Source organism: Cherax quadricarinatus, chromosome 33 (assembly GCF_038502225.1).
Source record: "Cherax quadricarinatus isolate ZL_2023a chromosome 33, ASM3850222v1, whole genome shotgun sequence".
Classification (NCBI taxonomy): domain Eukaryota; kingdom Metazoa; phylum Arthropoda; class Malacostraca; order Decapoda; family Parastacidae; genus Cherax; species Cherax quadricarinatus.
The window spans coordinates 1,521,624-1,540,584 of record NC_091324.1 but is presented as its reverse complement, the minus strand read 5'-3'; the positions used below and the strand labels follow the sequence as shown (position 1 = coordinate 1,540,584).

Here is an 18,961-nt window from a genome sequence, read left to right as displayed (position 1 = left end):
TTCACTCCATCACTGTCTTGCCAGAGGCATGCTTACAGTACAGTTATAAAACTGCAGCATTAAAAATCAAGTGGTCATTTAATGACCAAGATAGGGGCTATTCACAGATGACACTAATATCTACTCCCACTCAAACCCAGCTATACTTAGAGACACTGAACGAGCTTCTAAAAATATTTATTATTTATTATCACACTGGCCGATTCCCACCAAGGCAGGGTGGCCCGAAAAAGAAAAACTTTCACCATCATTCACTCCATCACTGTCTTACCAGAAGGGTGCTTTACACTACAGTTTTTAAACTGCAACATTAACACCCCTCCTTCAGAGTGCAGGCACTGTACTTCCCATCTCCAGGACTCAAGTCCGGCCTGCCGGTTTCCCTGAACCCCTTCATAAATGTTACTTTGCTCACACTCCAACAGCACGTCAAGTATTAAAAACCATTCGTCTCCATTCACTCCTATCAAACACGCTCACGCACGCCTGCTGGAAGTCCAAGCCCCTCGCACACAAAACCTCCTTTACCCCCTCCCTCCAACCCTTTCCTAGGCCGACCCCTACCCCGCCTTCCTTCCACTTCAGACTGATACACTCTTGAAGTCATTCTGTTTCGCTCCATTCTCTCTACATGTCCGAACCACCTCAACAACCCTTCCTCAGCCCTCTGGACAACAGTTTTGGTAATCCCGCACCTCCTCCTAACTTCCAAACTACGAATTCTCTGCATTATATTCACACCACACATTGCCCTCAGACATGACATCTCCACTGTCTCCAGCCTTCTCCTCGCTGCAACATTCATCACCCATGCTTCACACCCATATAAGAGTGTTGGTAAAACTATACTCTCATACATTCCCCTCTTTGCCTCCAAGGACAAAGTTCTTTGTCTCCACAGACTCCTAAGTGCACCACTCACCCTTTTCCCCTCATCAATTCTATGATTCGCCTCATCTTTCATAGACCCATCCGCTGACACGTCCACTCCCAAATATCTGAATACATTCACCTCCTCCATACTCTCTCCCTCCAATCTGATATCCAATCTTTCATCACCTAATATTTTTGTTATCCTCATAACCTTACTCTTTCCTGTATTCACTTTTAATTTTCTTCTTTTGCACACCCTACCAAATTCATCCACCAATCTCTGCAACTTCTCTTCAGAATCTCCCAAGAGCACAGTGTCATCAGCAAAGAGCAACTGTGACAACTCCCACTTTATGTGTGATTCTTTATCTTTTAACTCCACGCCTCTTGTCAAGACCCTCTCATTTACTTCTCTTACAACCCCATCTATAAATATATTAAACAACCACGGTGACATCACACATCCTTGTCTAAGGCCTACTTTTACTGGGAAATAATTTCCCTCTTTCCTATGTACTCTAACTTGAGCCTCACTATCCTCGTAAAAACTCTTCACTGCTTTCAGTAACCTACCTCCTACACCATACACCTGCAACATCTGCCACATTGCCCCCCTATCCACCCTGTTATATGCCTTTTCCAAATCCATAAATGCCACAAAGACCTCTTTAGCCTTATCTAAATACTGTTCACTTATATGTTTCACTGTAAACACCTGGTCCACACACCCCCTACCTTTCCTAAAGCCTCCTTGTTCATCTGCTATCCTATTCTCCGTCTTACTTTTAATTCTTTCAATAATAACTCTACCATACACTTTACCAGGTATACTCAACAGACTTATCCCCCTATAATTTTTGCACTCTTTTGTCCCCTTTGCCTTTATACAAAGGAACTATGCATGCTCTCTGCCAATCCCTAGGTACCTTACCCTCTTCCATACATTTATTAAATAATTGCACCAACCACTCCAAAACTATATCCCCACCTGCTTTTAACATTTCTATCTTTATCCCATCAATCCCGGCTGCCTTACCCCCTTTCATTTTACCTACTGCCTCACGAACTTCCCCCACACTCACAACTGGCTCTTCCTCACTCCTACAAGATGTTATTCCTCCTTGCCGTATACACGAAATCACAGCTTCCCTATCTTCATCAACATTTAACAATTCCTCAAAATATTCCCTCCATCTTCCCAATACCTCTAACTCTCCATTTAATAACTCTCCTCTCTATTTTTAACTGACAGATCCATTTGTTCTCTAGGCTTCCTTAACTTGTTAATCTCACTCCAAAACTTTTTCTTATTTTCAACAAAATTTGTTGATAACATCTCACCCACTCTCTCATTTGCTCTCTTTTTACATTGCTTCACCACTCTCTTAACCTCTCTCTTTTTCTCCTTATACTCTTCCCTCCTTGCATCACTTCTACTTTGTAAAAACTTCTCATATATAACTTTTTCTCCCTTACTACTCTCTTTACATCATCATTCCACCAATCGCTCCTCTTCCCTCCCGCACCCACTTTCCTGTAACCACAAACTTCTGCTGAACACTCCAACACTACATTTTTAAACCTACCCCATACCTCTTCGACCCCATTGCCTATGCTCTCATTAGCCCATCTATCCTCCAATAGCTGTTTATATCTTTCCCTGGTTTAGAAAGACACGTAAGCAAACACTATAACATATTTATTAGAAAACGTTTCGGTCCTGGGACCTTGATCACAGAAGTGATCAAGGTCCCAGGACCGAAACGTTTTCTAATAAATATGTTATAGTGTTTGCTTACGTGTCTTTCTAAACCAACTTGTCGGTATTTATTACCAAGGTTTATACCATATCTTTCCCTAACTGCCTCCTCTTTTAGTTTATAAACCTTCACCTCTCTCTTCCCTGATGCTTCTATTCTCCTTGTATCCCATCTACCTTTTACTCTCAGTGTAGCTACAACTAGAAAGTGATCTGATATATCTGTGGCCCCTCTATAAACATGTACATCCTGAAGTCTACTCAACAGTCTTTTATCTACCAATACATAATCCAACAAACTACGTACTGTCATTTCGCCCTACATCATATCTTGTATACTTATTTATCCTCTTTTTCTTAAAATATGTATTACCTATAACTAAACCCCTTTCTATACAAAGTTCAATCAAAGGGCTCCCATTATCATTTACACCTGGCACCCCAAACTTACCTACCACACCCTCTCTAAAAGTTTTTCCTACTTTAGCATTCAGGTCCCCTACCACAATTACTCTCTCACTTGGTTCAAAGGCTCCTATACATTCACTTAACATCTCCCAAAATCTCTCTCTCTCCTCTGCATTCCTCTCTTCTCCAGGTGCATACACGCTTATTATGACCCACTTCTCGCATCCAACGTTTACTTTAATCCACATAATTCTTGCATTTACACATTCATATTCTCTTTTCTCCTTCCATAACTGATCATTCAACATTACTGCTACCCCTTCCTTTGCTCTAACTCTCTCAGATACTCCAGATTTAATCCCATTTATTTCCCCCCACCGAAACTCCCTTACCCCCTTCAGCTTTGTTTCGCTTAGGGCCAGGACATCCAACTTCTTTTCATTCATAACATCAGCAATCATCTGTTTCTTGTCATCTGCACTACATCCACGCACATTCAAGCATCCCAGTTTTATAAAGTTTTTCTTCTTCTCTTTTTTAGTAAATGTCAACAAACTCACTTTCATCATAGACAAAACATACTTCATGCTGTTTGGAAACAGTGCCTTAAATATCCAACTTAATATATCAATAAATGGCTCCCCTATTACAAGAGACACTGAGGGTAAATTTCTAGGTCTTCTCCTTGACTGTATTTTTAAATTTCATTCCCACATCTAGCATATCTCCAAGAAAATTTCCAACTCAGTAGGCATCTTTTTCAAAATATGATACTATGTGCCCCAAATGAAACTCCTTACCCAATACCACTCTTTAATATATCCCTACCTCGCTTATGGTATTTGTGCCCGGGAATCAACCACAGCCAACCACCTCAAACCTTTAATAACCCAACAAAAAGCTGCTGTGTGGATGATTACCGGCTCCTGTGCTAGACAACACACCCCACCACTTTTCAAAAGCCTGAACTTACTAAATATACGAAATATACACCCATATTATTATGCCTACTACATATACAGAACATTAAACTCCAATATAAACCCTCCGCTTAAACTTCTCCTTGATAGCTACAACTGAACACAGTCACAGTACAAAGCATAAGGCACTCTTTGACATCCCTCGTGTCAGTCTCACACTATGCAAAAATGCAATGCACATAAAGGGCCTGAAGATCTGGAATTCACTACCTGAACTGGTAAAGGATCCCCTGACAACTTATAAATTTAGGACTTTACTTAAAAATCATCTCATCTTTCAATACTAACCAAAACAATTTCTAATCAGTTGATCTATTAAACATCTGCCAATCCATGAAATATTACTGTTTGAACCATTATTTGTAATATTGTTTTTTTATGTGTAACTTCAAGATTATTATTATTATAAACCTCCTTGACTACCTCGCATCAGTGTGTATTAAGGTCAAATAAAGATTTTAATACAAGTTAACTACTCTTAACTTGTCTAGATTTAAGTATAGTTATTGTGTACTACGATTAGTCTGCCCGAAATGCCCTGACATGATAGTAACTTTCTTTGTACTGTACTTAGCAAACCAGAATTGTAATTACACATTTTAACCTTTACAAAGAAATAAACTCTTTATCTTTATCTTATGGTTTATTGGGCAAAAATTACATAAAGCAAATCTAATTTTCTCAAGAACTCATGATATAACCTGAGATGTAGACCAGGACAACAATTTTCTATATCTAATTCCTGTTTTTTTTACATTACTGAAGTGAGAGATCTGGGAGGGAGTGTAAAATAGATTAAATAAAATGCAAGTGCTATGTGCACAAGAGAACAGTGCCAAGGTCTGTGATTGAAGACTGTTAACCTGCTACTGGCAGATATAAAAAATATTGCCAGGAACAAGTGTAGAAGTTTTAATTAAAAAAGAAACCTTGTCACTTTCCATTAAGTGACATATCATTCAGGCTGTGAACCAGTGGGTTGCCAATAACAAAAGCCTGGTTGAACAGGCACTCAACAGTAAAGCATGGCCCCAGGCCAGGTTGCAAGGATAGAAAAGCTCAAATTCTGTAAAAAAAAAAAATCACAATCAAACCTTTATTTCTTTGCTAAGGTTACAGTGTGTGTTTACATTTTATAATTTGATTGGTACAAAGAAAGCCACTATCATACCTAGACATTTCAGGCAGACTTAACCTAATACATACTTAAAGACTACTTCAGTCTAGACAGGTGATGAGTGGTAGATTACAAATATTCAGTATTTTACTCTATTATTAATATGAGGTTGTATAATTAATAATACAAATGTACATTTTTAAGTTTGTAATAATTGCTTAATAGTTAAGGGATAAAATATTTGGGAGAGTTGCTTTAAATTTGGTTAGAGTTTAGCATAGTGTGGGTATGGTTGTTATTGAGAGATGAGGTGATTTTTCAGTATAGTCCTAAATTGATATGTGGGCAAGGGACCTATTGCTGATTCGAGCATAAAGTTCCAGATCTTCGGGCCCTTTATGTGCACTGCATTTTTGCATATGGTGAGACAGATACGAGGGGTGTCAAAAAGTGTTTTGTGCCTCGTGTTATGCCTGTGTGTTCTGTTGCAGCTGTCTAGGAAAAGTGTGAGTGGAGGGTTGATATTGGAGTTTAATGTTCTGTATATATAGCAGGCACAATAATAAGTGTGTATATTTTGTATATTAAGTTCAAGCTTTTGAAGAGTGATGGGGTGTGTTGTCTGGCGCAGGAGTTTGATCATCCGCACTGCCGCTTTTTGTTTGGGTTATTAAAGGTTTAAGGTGATTGGCCATGGTAGATCCCTAAGCATAAATACCATAGGTGAGGTAAGAGTATATTAGAGAGTGATATAAAGTAAGGAGCCCTTTGGGGTACATAGTATCATATCTTGGAAAGGATACCTACTGTTTTGGAAACTTTCCTGGAGTTTACCTGGAGAGAGTTCCAGGGGTCAACGCCCCCGCGGCCCGGTCTGTGACCAGGCCTCCTGGTGGATCAGAGCCTGATCAACCAGGCTGTTGCTGCTGGCTGCACGCAAACCAACGTACGAGCCACAGCCCGGCTGGTCAGGAACCGACTTTAGGTGCTTGTCCAGTGCCAGCTTGAAGACTGCCAGGGGTCTGTTGGTAATCCCCCTTATGTATGCTGGGAGGCAGTTGAACAGTCTCGGGCCCCTGACACTTATTGTATGGTCTCTTAACGTGCTAGTGACACCCCTGCTTTTCATTGGGGGGATGTTGCATCGTCTGCCAAGTCTTTTGCTTTCGTAGTGAGTGATTTTCGTGTGCAAGTTCGGTACTAGTCCCTCTAGGATTTTCCAGGTGTATATAATCATGTATCTCTCCCGCCTGCGTTCCAGGGAATACAGTTTTAGGAACCTCAAGCGCTCCCAATAATTGAGGTGTTTTATCTCCGTTATGCGCGCCATGAAGGTTCTCTGTACATTTTCTAGGTCAGCAATTTCACCTGCCTTGAAAGGTGCTGTTAGTGTGCAGCAATATTCCAGCCTAGATAGAACAAGTGACCTGAAGAGTGTCATCATGGGCTTGGCCATGATATATGCTGCATGTGGGTCTGAAATTTTAAGATTACAGTCAAAATGGAGACCTAGAAATTTCCATTCTCTCTAAATGACCAAACCACCTCAACAGCCCCTCTTCAGCCCTCTGACTAATACTTTTAGTAACTCCACACCTCCTCCTAATTTCCACACTGAATTCTCTGCATAATATTTACACCACACATTGCCCTTAGATAGGACATCCCCACTACCTCTGGCCTCCTTGCTGCAGCATTTACAATCCATGCTTCACACCCATATAAAAGTGTTGGTACCACCATACACTTGTACATTCCTTTCTTTGCCTCCATGGATAACAGTTTTTGCCTCCACAGATACCTCAACGCACCACTCACTTTTTTTCCTTCATCAATTCTATGGTTAACCTCATCCTTTGTAAACTCATCCACTGACAAGTCAACTCCTAAATATCTGAAAACATTTACTTCTTCCATACTCCCTCCCTCCAGTGTGATATCCAATTTTTCTTTAAATCGTTTCATTTAGATAAAGATTGATCTAAATTGTTTGAATATGCATAATTAAAAATTTAGAATTGTTGATTTTAAATCCATAAATTATTTTTTCAGTACACAATGTTGTCAGGCAGAGCACCTTTCCAGTCTAGAAGTAAAGATGACACGTCCGCTTCAATCATTGCCAGAATTAAGGGTGGAAGTTTTGACATGTCTGGGCCAGAATGGCTTGCAGTTTCATCACAAGCCAAAAAACTTATAAAAGGTATAGTATTAATATTTTTAAGGTATACAATAAAGCAAAAATCTTTAAATTTTTTGTAATGTAAAAGGACACAAGTGCAACTAATGTGACATTTTATTGTGGCAATGTTTCGCTCTCCAGGAGCTTTGTCAAGCCGGAGAGAGCGAAACGTTGCCACAATAAAATGTCACATTAGTTGCACTTGTGTCCTTTTACATTACATATTGTCGGTAATTCTACCAGCTTTATTACAAATTTTTTTGTGATGAAATAAATTTAAATGAAAGAAAAAGCATTAATCTTCATTAAGTGGAGTTGCCTGTCCATATTCCTAACTTCATAAATTACAGCCTCTCCTCATTTAGCGATGTACTCGTTTACCCAGGACTCAGACTTACGATGGGCTCTGACCATTATGCATACCTAAATAATGTATATTAGAGCTGATTTCTTCTATTCTGTTTATTACAATACTGTGGACCCTCATTTTTTGTAATTAATCCATTTCAGAGAGTGACTAATAGCGAAATTGATGATTTGTGAAAATATTTTCCCCATAAGAAATAATGTAAATCCAATTAATATGTTCCAGACCAAAATTATTAACAAAAAATATTTATTTTTTACATGAAATATAGATGTACATACACAGAAAACAATGAGACATGAAGAATAAAACAATAATAACATCACAATTACCTTCATTGAAGACTCTTGTTGGTGTATGAATAAAATGTCATTACTTATGTTAGGAATTGTGGTAACAGCAGGGGAGTGTGTTTGGTGACAGGACAAGATAGTCCTTCAATATGACACTAATATCAACTCTGCGGCTTATTCATCTATCATAGTTCATCTAATATGACATGAACAATATTAATAACATAGAAACATGACATATACTCTAGAATGAATAAAATATGTCATTATGTATGTCACGAGTGGTGTTGTGTTGTTGTTGTTGGTTGTATAAGGGTCACTGAAATCATAACCCTTACATGGTGGTGAATGTGGCAGCAGAGGCGGCAGTGTTGTTAGTAGCTCTATATACCTCCAATAACATTGGAGGAGTTAGTTTCGTGCTGTCCTTTCTCTATCAATTAATCGCTTAACTTGCTACACTGTTAATGCTACGCTTTATCGCTGGCTGGCGCTATAGCCTTTATTGACTTGTGCTGCTTTAATATCGTACATATTATAGAATCACTGAAGAAGGCACATTCTCCCCTCACTCTTCCTCCTCCACTTTGGTACTTTGCTACGAGTTCTTTCTTGAATTCTATCGTGTTTGTCACCTTTACCAAAGGGCTGGCACTAGGAGCTTTCTTATGGCCCATGGTGGCAGGAGTGGCAAGCACTAAAACGAATGTAATACAGTGGACCCCCGCATAACGATGGCATCACATAGCGATTATTTCGCATACCACTTACTTTAATCGCAAAATTTTTGCCGCGCATACCGATTAAAAACCCGCTCACCGATTTTCGTCCGAGACGCGTCCAATGTGCGCCCTCACCCAGCCTCACATGTGCCGCCCGTGCCATTGTTTACCAGGCAGCCTCCGCGCTAACATCCAAGCATACACTCGGAATATTTCGTATTATTACAGTGTTTTCGGTGGTGTTTCTGGAAAATAAGTGACCATGAGCCCCAAGAAAGCTTCTAGTGCCAACCCTGTGGTAAAAAGGGTGAGAATTAGTATGGAAATTAAGAAAGATTTTGAAGGGTTTGGGGCTAACCCTGAGAAGCCTATGCCAGTTGTGGAATCCATTGTGCCTACTTCAAAGATTAAGGAAATGTGTGCACAGTGGGTTGAACTGCAAACCTTTATGGATGAAAATCACCCTGACACAGCTGTTGCAAGCCGTGCTGGTGACTATTTCAATGACAATGTTGTGGCCCATTTTAGACAAATCGTAAAGGAACGGGAGGTACAGAGCTCTATGGACAGATTTGTTGTGCGACAGAGGTCCAGTGACTCTCAAGCTGGTCCTAGTGGCATTAAAAGAAGAAGGGAAGTAACCCCGGAAAAGGACTTGCTACCTCAAGTCCTAATGGAAGGGGATTCCCCTTCTAAACAGTAAGAAGATAATGCTCTCCCCTCCTCCCATCCCATCAATCATCACCAGATCTTCAATAAAAGTAAGTGTCATGTAAGTGTGCATGCCTTTTTCAGTTTGTGTGTATTAAAATTAACATTTCATGTGGTAAAAAATTTTTTTTTTCATACTTTTGGGTGTCTTGCACGGATTAATTTTATTTCCATTATTTCTTATGGGGAAAATTCATTCACATAACGATTATTTCGCATAACAATTACCCCTCTTGCACGGATTAAAATCGTTAACCGGGGGTCCACTGTATTATGAAATGCATCATATGAAGACGTGGGATCGTGCTCACTCACTGATAAACAATGGCACACTCACTGTGAATGATGTGTGGGGCTGCTCGTATGAGTCTGGGATGAACGACGATTCGCAAGTCAATATTTTGACAAAAAACGTTACAATTTACGAAAATTATGACTTCCACTGCTTACGAAAAACGAGGGTCCACTGTATACAGTAAACTAATGTATAAACATTTAAAAATATTCCATAAATGTTATAAATAGTGCAAAGGTGACATTGAAACAATATCAAAGATGGTTGACCCAATCCCACTACCATTATAGTATGCTCCTCGCTTAGCAACGAATTTGTTTAATGATGTGGCCTTAGGAATGGAAATTCGTCATTAAGTGAGGAGAGGCTGTATTGACTTTTTCTATTTTAGGTAGTGTTTTAAGATTAACCTTCCATGTTTTTCTTTTGGGTTAAGCAATAAATTGCTTAAGCTTTTTGTGCTGTTGCACAATATTACTTCAATGCACTATACAGGCATTGACAATATGTGTAATAGTATCCTAGACAAAATATACATGCCTTCAGTCACCAGGAAAAGAATAGGTTGCATAATGTATCATTCATGTTAGGGCCTGAGAGTGTAGTATATTTATCACTAAGTGATGGTAGTTTTATTGATGTTGAACCATAAAGAAATTGTTACTTTAGTGTTATTACTATTGGAAAATACATGGGTTATTCTATTAGAGAATACACTTGTGATGATGTCTGTAATCAACTCTCACAGCAAGGTGACAGTGCCTGCTCTCTGTGTGACTGGAAGATGATCATCAGTGAGACACACTAACTGTCGGGCACTGACATATTTACTTGCCTTTACTTCCAATTATATAGGTGATAAATACAGCATTGCCTTTTTATTTTCTTTCATAGGTTATGCACACACATCTTATTATAATGGGGAGGCACTAAACTCATAAGGGCCATGCAGTGCCTGGGCAATGAAGGGTAATCAAGTTTGATCCATAAAAAGGAGAGGACAGCACCAATTCTTTGAATCAAGAGCTTTCCACCTGCATAATGCTACCTCCTTTGAAGATTGTTCATACAGTATATATTCACACTATCATACTCAAATTGTGATACTGTACTTGTACAGGAGATTTGTGTATTATAGTCATACAGTTTTGTTTCTTTGTTTCAGGACTTTTAACGGTAGATGCCTCTAAACGTCTTACTATTAATGAACTTCTCCAAGACGAGTGGCTTCAAGGTGGGCCACCATCAGTGTTCTCAGCAACACCCCTTATGACTCCGACCATTCTTAGTGCCCGACCTACCTTAAATGGTCCAGTCTCGGCTGAAGCTGGGGTCAAGCAAGCTTTTCATGCATTCCATATGGCTACCAGAGAAGGTTTCAGATTACTGGTTAGTGAATTTTTATTTTATTTTAATTGGGAAAATGCTAAACCCTTAGGGACATAGTGAGGTTCAATCCAAAGAAGGGGAAGATAAGTTCAGTTCCTTGGCTGAGAGCTCTTCACCGATATCAAGGTTCCTTCCTTGAGGAGTCTGACATTTGAAATGTGCATTTAAACTACCATGTACATTTTGATTATACCTTTCTCCAATACTTTAAGAAGCTGTTGGAGATTTATGTAGATTTCATTGTAAAGTGTAAGGCATACTACTTCATAATTCAACCTTTGAGGATCAAGACCCCTGCTCGTAAACTTGCTCCCAGGATTGAAGAATTTAAAAAAAAAAAAAGTTAAATGATAGAAAATTTTCTGAAAGTAATGAAACCAAAAGCATGAGGTTTGATGGGAAACTTATGGAATTACATTCTTGCGAAATTAGGGTGATATTTACACATCAGTGATTTTGCCCAATTTGAGCCCTATTTTGGGCCAATTCCATTGTTCCAGTTGACCAAACTCTTAGCTGTTTAGCTAGAACTTCTTTTATTCTATCGATTAAGTACAAGAAACTGCCCATTTACCTATTTCAGCTACCCAATAAAGTGATAAGAAATTACTAATTTGGCCAATTCACACAAAATTCAAGAAAGGCCAATTTCAAAATAGGGTCCGGAATAAATAATGTAGACATTCCTAGCACTATGGGGTAGGATTAAAAATGTAGTGTTAGAGTGTTCAGCAGAAGTTTGTGGTTACAGGAAAGTGGGTGCAGGAGGGAAGAGGAGCGATTGGTGGAATGATGATGTAAAGAGAGTAGTAAGGGAGAAAAAGTTAGCATATGAGAAGTTTTTACAAAGTAGAAGTGATGCAAGGAGGGAAGAGTATATGGAGAAAAAGAGAGAGGTTAAGAGAGTGGTGAAGCAATGTAAAAAGAGAGCAAATGAGAGAGTGGGTGAGATGTTATCAACAAATTTTGTTGAAAATAAGAAAAAGTTTTGGAGTGAGATTAACAAGTTAAGAAAGCCTAGAGAACAAATGGATTTGTCAGTTAAAAATAGGAGAGGAGAGTTATTAAATGGAGAGTTAGAGGTATTGGGAAGATGGAGGGAATATTTTGAGGAATTGTTAAATGTTGATGAAGATAGGGAAGCTGTGATTTCGTGTATAGGGCAAGGAGGAATAACATCTTGTAGGAGTGAGGAAGAGCCAGTTGTGAGTGTGGGGGAAGTTCGTGAGGCAGTAGGTAAAATGAAAGGGGGTAAGGCAGCCGGGATTGATGGGATAAAGATAGAAATGTTAAAAGCAGGTGGGGATATAGTTTTGGAGTGGTTGGTGCAATTATTTAATAAATGTATGGAAGAGGGTAAGGTACCTAGGGATTGGCAGAGAGCATGCATAGTTCCTTTGTATAAAGGCAAAGGGGATAAAAGAGAGTGCAAAAATTATAGGGGGATAAGTCTGTTGAGTGTACCTGGTAAAGTGTATGGTAGAGTTATAATTGAAAGAATTAAGAGTAAGACGGAGAATAGGATAGCAGATGAACAAGGAGGCTTTAGGAAAGGTAGGGGGTGTGTGGACCAGGTGTTTACAGTGAAACATATAAGTGAACAGTATTTAGATAAGGCTAAAGAGGTCTTTGTGGCATTTATGGATTTGGAAAAGGCGTATGACAGGGTGGATAGGGGGGCAATGTGGCAGATGTTGCAAGTGTATGGTGTAGGAGGTAGGTTACTGAAAGCAGTGAAGAGTTTTTACGAGGATAGTGAGGCTCAAGTTAGAGTATGTAGGAAAGAGGGAAATTTTTTCCCAGTAAAAGTAGGCCTTAGACAAGGATGTGTGATGTCACCGTGGTTGTTTAATATATTTATAGATGGGGTTGTAAGAGAAGTAAATGCGAGGGTCTTGGCAAGAGGCATGGAGTTAAAAGATAAAGAATCACACACAAAGTGGGAGTTGTCACAGCTGCTCTTTGCTGATGACACTGTGCTCTTGGGAGATTCTGAAGAGAAGTTGCAGAGATTGGTGGATGAATTTGGTAGGGTGTGCAAAAGAAGAAAATTAAAGGTGAATACAGGAAAGAGTAAGGTTATGAGGATAACAAAAAGATTAGGTGATGAAAGATTGAATATCAGATTGGAGGGAGAGAGTATGGAGGAGGTGAACGTATTCAGATATTTGGGAGTGGACGTGTCAGCGGATGGGTCTATGAAAGATGAGGTGAATCATAGAATTGATGAGGGAAAAAGAGTGAGTGGTGCACTTAGGAGTCTGTGGAGACAAAGAACTTTGTCCTTGGAGGCAAAGAGGGGAATGTATGAGAGTATAGTTTTACCAACGCTCTTATATGGGTGTGAAGCGTGGGTGATGAATGTTGCAGCGAGGAGAAGGCTGGAGGCAGTGGAGATGTCATGTCTGAGGGCAATGTGTGGTGTGAATATAATGCAGAGAATTCGTAGTTTGGAAGTTAGGAGGAGGTGTGGGATTACCAAAACTGTTGTCCAGAGGGCTGAGGAAGGGTTGTTGAGGTGGTTCGGACATGTAGAGAGAATGGAGCGAAACAGAATGACTTCAAGAGTGTATCAGTCTGTAGTGGAAGGAAGGCGGGGTAGGGGTCGGCCTAGGAAAGGTTGGAGGGAGGGGGTAAAGGAGGTTTTGTGTGCGAGGGGCTTGGACTTCCAGCAGGCATGCATGAGCGTGTTTGATAGGAGTGAATGGAGACAAATGGTTTTTAATACTTGACGTGCTGTTGGAGTGTGAGCAAAGTAACATTTATGAAGGGATTCAGGGAAACCGGCAGGCCGGACTTGAGTCCTGGAGATGGGAAGTACAGTGCCTGCACTCTGAAGGAGGGGTGTTAATGTTGCAGTTTAAAAACTGTAGTGTAAAGCACCCTTCTGGCAAGACAGTGATGGAGTGAATGATGGTGAAAGTTTTTCTTTTTCGGGCCACCCTGCCTTGGTGGGAATCGGCCAGTGTGATAATAAAAAAAAAAAATATTCCTAGCACTAAAAAACATTTTCTCTGTTCATTAGTCATGTCTCCAAGCCCCTCTTATATTACACTTGCTTTTCATTTTGAATCTTTGTTCACACAAAAAAATAGAAGATTTGCTTTTATTCAGACTACTACATAATGTTAAGTCTGCCCAAAATGCCTTGGCATGATAGTGGCTTTCTTTGTACCAATCAAATTATGAAATGTCAACACACATTGTACCTTAGCAAAGAAATAAAATTTTATTTTATTTATATTTATTATAATGGTAATAATTGTATAAATAATGTCAGTGCATTTATGAGTGCATATTAGATTGGCCAGTTGATGTGTATTGGACTTGTGATGTGTTTTGTTTACTCTTGAACATCGGCAAAAATCGAACATTTCCACTACTTTGAACTCAATTTTAACCTACTTTTAGTCTGTAAACCATTAAGAATCATATCTATTTCTGTAATGTATCTTCCATTCTATCAAATGAGACCAATAAACTGAGAATATAGCTATAAAAACCATATGAAAATATACTGCAAAGTCACTGTTTTACACCAAAAACATGGTCGATATTTTTTTTCCCTCATGCACAACGTGCTGCAAGATGTTTTTATATTGCACACATGCAGACCAGTTCTCTCATATGTAGGCCTACCAGCTTTCTCCCACAAGATTAAAAGCCACAAGAATTTTGGCGTAGTTTTATGGGTCTGACCCTGACTTCAAAGTCGTAATTGTACGGGACTGACCCCAAAAAGGTTAATATTTAACTTTGCTTAGTTGATAACTGTTGGTTTACATTGTTTTAATGAAAACTGTTAGTGGGAAATGTTTCTACTAGCAATTATTATATTTTCAGGATGTTAGCAATGCACGTCTGGCTCAACGTCGAAAAAACAAGAAGTCCTCCACTGATGCTCGTAGCCATTCTTCTACCTCATCTCTCTCCTCTACCTCATCAGCATCTTCTGTTCGAACGCCTAGTAAATCAGATCGATGCAGTTCTTCGCTAGGCGCAACTCCAAAGAAGGAAGAAAGCATCTTTGATTTTGGAGAAGCCAGAGTCAAAGCATACCTTTCAAGTATAGAGTCCCCATCTGAAATGTCCTTTCCTGCCACCCCAAGCCTGGTTCTTACATTACCAAGTCCGCAGTCCAAAGGTAGTTCAAAAGGAAGCTCTCTGGGTTCTTTTGACTTCTCTAGAGGTGACAGACATATTGAACAGTCTAAATCCGACACTTCAGCTGGCTTATCTCCAGAGCTCAGCTCACCAAATAGTTCAACAGTGTCTTGCAGGAAGCAGGAACAGTGCCTTGCATTTCAAGAACAGTGTGATGTTAGTGAGGTGCAGACAGGTCTCTCAGAAACAAAACGTTCTGAGACTCCTCTCAAGTCTTCTCTTTGTACTTTAGGTGATGAATTTTCTGGACCTCAAACTCGATCAAGGAAACGAAAGTTAGAAAAAATCTGTGATGCTGATGTGACTGTAGTTAAACATATGTTCAAAGGTAGAAACACTCGTAGTAATAGAATTGATACTATAGTAATAGATGATTAATGAGTGAGTTTTAAGGCATTACAAGACACTTTCCAGATTTTGACTAAGTATTTTATCTCCTTTAGCTTAAAGCTCAGAGATTGCTTTATTATATACCTAAATGTATATTATATATCTGATCTGATATGTACATACAGATTATAATTATTATTATTATTATGACAATTATGCTCCTAAAAATATTTATATATATATATAAATAAAATATATATATATATATATGTAGAATTTAAAATGTGCAATCAGAAAATAAAATAAAATAATGCACTTCATAATACCAGTTAGTGTTATTGCTGACCTGTTAATATATTCAAGTATAATTTTGAATGTACTGTGTAGATTGAGACACTTATGCAGCATATGGGAATCTTTATTCAGGAAACGTTTCGCCACACAGTGGCTTCATCAGTCCAATACAAAGAGGAAGGCGTAAGGAGAGGACTGATTACCTCATTCTCCTCCTCTCCTTACGCCTTCCTCTTTGTATTGGACTGATGAAGCCACTGTGTGGCGAAACGTTTCCTGAATAAAGATTCCCATATGCTGCATAAGTGTCTCAATCTTCAACTTGTCGGTTTTTCAAACCATTCATCACAAATGTACTGTGTACTATTAAACTACTATACATGGCCATTTCCAGTATGCTTTGGGTTACTTGACTATTTATGGGCATATTTAGTATATTTCTGCCAGTGCTTTTTCAAGTTCAAACACTACACCACAATTCATACATAATATTTACACATTTCATTTTTCAAAAATTTATTTTTCACCATCATGTGAGATAGCTTATTTTCTCCGTAAACTTATAAAAAAAATTGACATACAAAGTACGACATGCATATGTACAGTGTGGCATTCTGGGAAGTCTCAAATTGAAACTGTAATATCTTTTGGATCACCAGTATTCATCTTTTTTTTTTTTTAGATATTTTCGAGTTCCTACTTTACCATGAATTACACCATACAGGAAGGCCTCGATTATACAACAGTTTAGGTTCCAAGCTGTCACAGTAAAGCAAAACTTACCGTAAGGTGAATCATCCTTGCTTTCACTTTTAACCCGTAAATGGTCCAAACGTATATATACGTTTTTTCAACATTCGAAAGTATGTAAAAAAAGTAGATCTTCTTTTTGTTTTTTTACATTTGAAAATGTGTAAAAAGAACTTTGATCTACTTTTTTTTTTGTTATATTTGAAAATATGTAAAAAAACGTAAATCTACTTTTGTAGCACTACACATGTGAACATAGATCTGCTTGGACTGTTTACGGGTTAAATGCATATCAATGCCTGATAACATGTGACACCCCTGCTTTTCATTGGGGGGATGTTGCATCGTCTGCCAAGTCTTTTGCTTTCGTAGTGAGTGATTTTCGTGTGCAAGTTCGGTACTAGTCCCTCCAGGATTTTCCAGGTGTATATAATCATGTATCTCTCCCGCCTGCGTTCCAGGGAATACAGTTTTAGGAACCTCAAGCGCTCCCAGTAATTGAGGTGTTTTATCTCTGTTATGCGCGCCGTGAAGGTTTTCTGACCTAGAAAATGTACAGAGAACCTTCACGGCGCGCATAACGGAGATAAAACACCTCAATTACTGGGAGCGCTTGAGGTTCCTAAAACTGTATTCCCTGGAATGCAGGCGGGAGAGATACATGATTATATACACCTGGAATATCCTAGAGGGACTAGTACCGAACTTGCACACGAAAATCACTCACTACGAAAGCAAAAGACTTGGCAGACAATGCAACATCCCCCCAATGAAAAGCAGGGGTGTCACTAGCACGTTAAGAGACCATACAATAAGTGTCAGGGGCCCGAGACTGTTCAACTGCCTCCCAGCATACATAAGGGGGATTACCAACAGACCCCTGGCAGTCTTCAAGCTGGCACTGGACAAGCACCTAAAGTCGGTTCCTGACCAGCCGGGCTGTGGCTCATACGTTGGTTTGCGTGCAGCCAGCAGCAACAGCCTGGTTGATCAGGCTCTGATCCACCAGGAGGCCTGGTCACAGACCAGGCCGTGGGGGCGTTGACCCCCAGAACTCTCTCCAGGTAAACTCCAGGTATGCTAACATTTTCCTTTAGTTTTGAAGGATGATCTCACCTGGATTACTTGGTACTTTTATCATTAAAAATAAGTACATACTAAAATGCACTAGAATACCAAAGTAAAATGAAATTACAAAAATATACAGTAGACTGTCATTTAACACGGTAGTTACATTCCTGAAAAAGCCGTTAGACAAAACCTTGTCAGACAAACTGAAGAACTTATGGGAGAAATAGGGTTACATTCCTGGGAGCCCCCAAAAAGCCCAACAGCTTTTTTTTTTAGACCTCCAGATCTTAAAAAATTAAAGTGAATATGTAATTGTAGTGCATTGTTGTGATATATTACTGCTTAAGACTACAAATGCAATAGAAATAATAGTATTTCTTACCTTAAATTGTGGGTAATGGTGTTTGTGGACGATTGTGAAGAGAGTGGATATGCATGGTGTGGCCCTACTGGGCTGAGGTGGATGGTTGTTGGTTGTCAGCAGAAGTGTATGGTAGAGGTTCTGGTACTGAAGTCGATGGTTGTATTGGAGCGTGCATAAATTCTTTAATGGATCTCTGGGCTCTTTTACCCTGCAGTAAAAGTACATTATACAGCTGATGGTAAGGCATCATCAGCTGGTCTAGACCACATTTCAAAGCACTGCTTCTAGATTTGTTATTGCATAATTATACTATTGCCATCAATAAATAATATCTATCATATTTATTCCAGAATAATATTAGGTATAACATAAATTGGTAAAAAAAAGACATTTGGGTGAGTGTTGGTAATCATTTATTCAGGTACAACATAATGAATGCTTCTACCTGGAGTTTACCTAGCTGCAAAGAGATAAAATACACAAATTAGGATGTACAACCTGACGTTGTGAGTACACATTGTGCCTCCTAGTTCTGATATATCATTAACTGTGCACGGTATGGATGGAAATCTATAGTGAGTGTGCATTGCCCTCCCCTGCATAATACGTGACTATTAACTTATGTATTAGGGAGGTAATATGTGTTCCGTTGGCCTCATGCTTTCTTTGTTTACACTCGCGTTTCTCCGCCTCACCTACAGGCGGTGCATCGGCACCTACGAATTTGACTCACTCTATGTCACCCCCATATACATCCCACATCCTCCTCAGTTTTCAGCAGGAAACTCATCACTCTGTGACATAATCCCGTAGGTATGCTGGCGGACGTCTGTCTCTACATGGTCATGGAGGTGGCGATATGGGAGTGTGTTGTGCGATGGTCTGGCTGGGT

General features: G+C 39.3%; 1 protein-coding gene across 8 annotated transcripts in view; it reads left to right on the top strand.

Annotated features, from left to right (window-relative positions):
* Window positions 1–15,899, top strand: part of LOC128693903 (ribosomal protein S6 kinase alpha-5) — a 197,704-nt gene extending 181,805 nt beyond the window's left edge. For all 8 annotated transcript variants that reach the window (XM_070090759.1, XM_053783770.2, XM_053783771.2 and 5 more), the window contains 3 exons: window positions 7,190–7,340; window positions 10,873–11,096; window positions 14,940–15,899. In XM_070090759.1, the coding sequence (XP_069946860.1) occupies window positions 7,190–7,340; window positions 10,873–11,096; window positions 14,940–15,638 (1,074 nt within the window). In that variant the 3' untranslated portion in view covers window positions 15,639–15,899. The remainder of the gene's footprint in view (window positions 1–7,189; window positions 7,341–10,872; window positions 11,097–14,939) is intronic.
* Window positions 15,900–18,961: the final 3,062 nt, after the last annotated feature.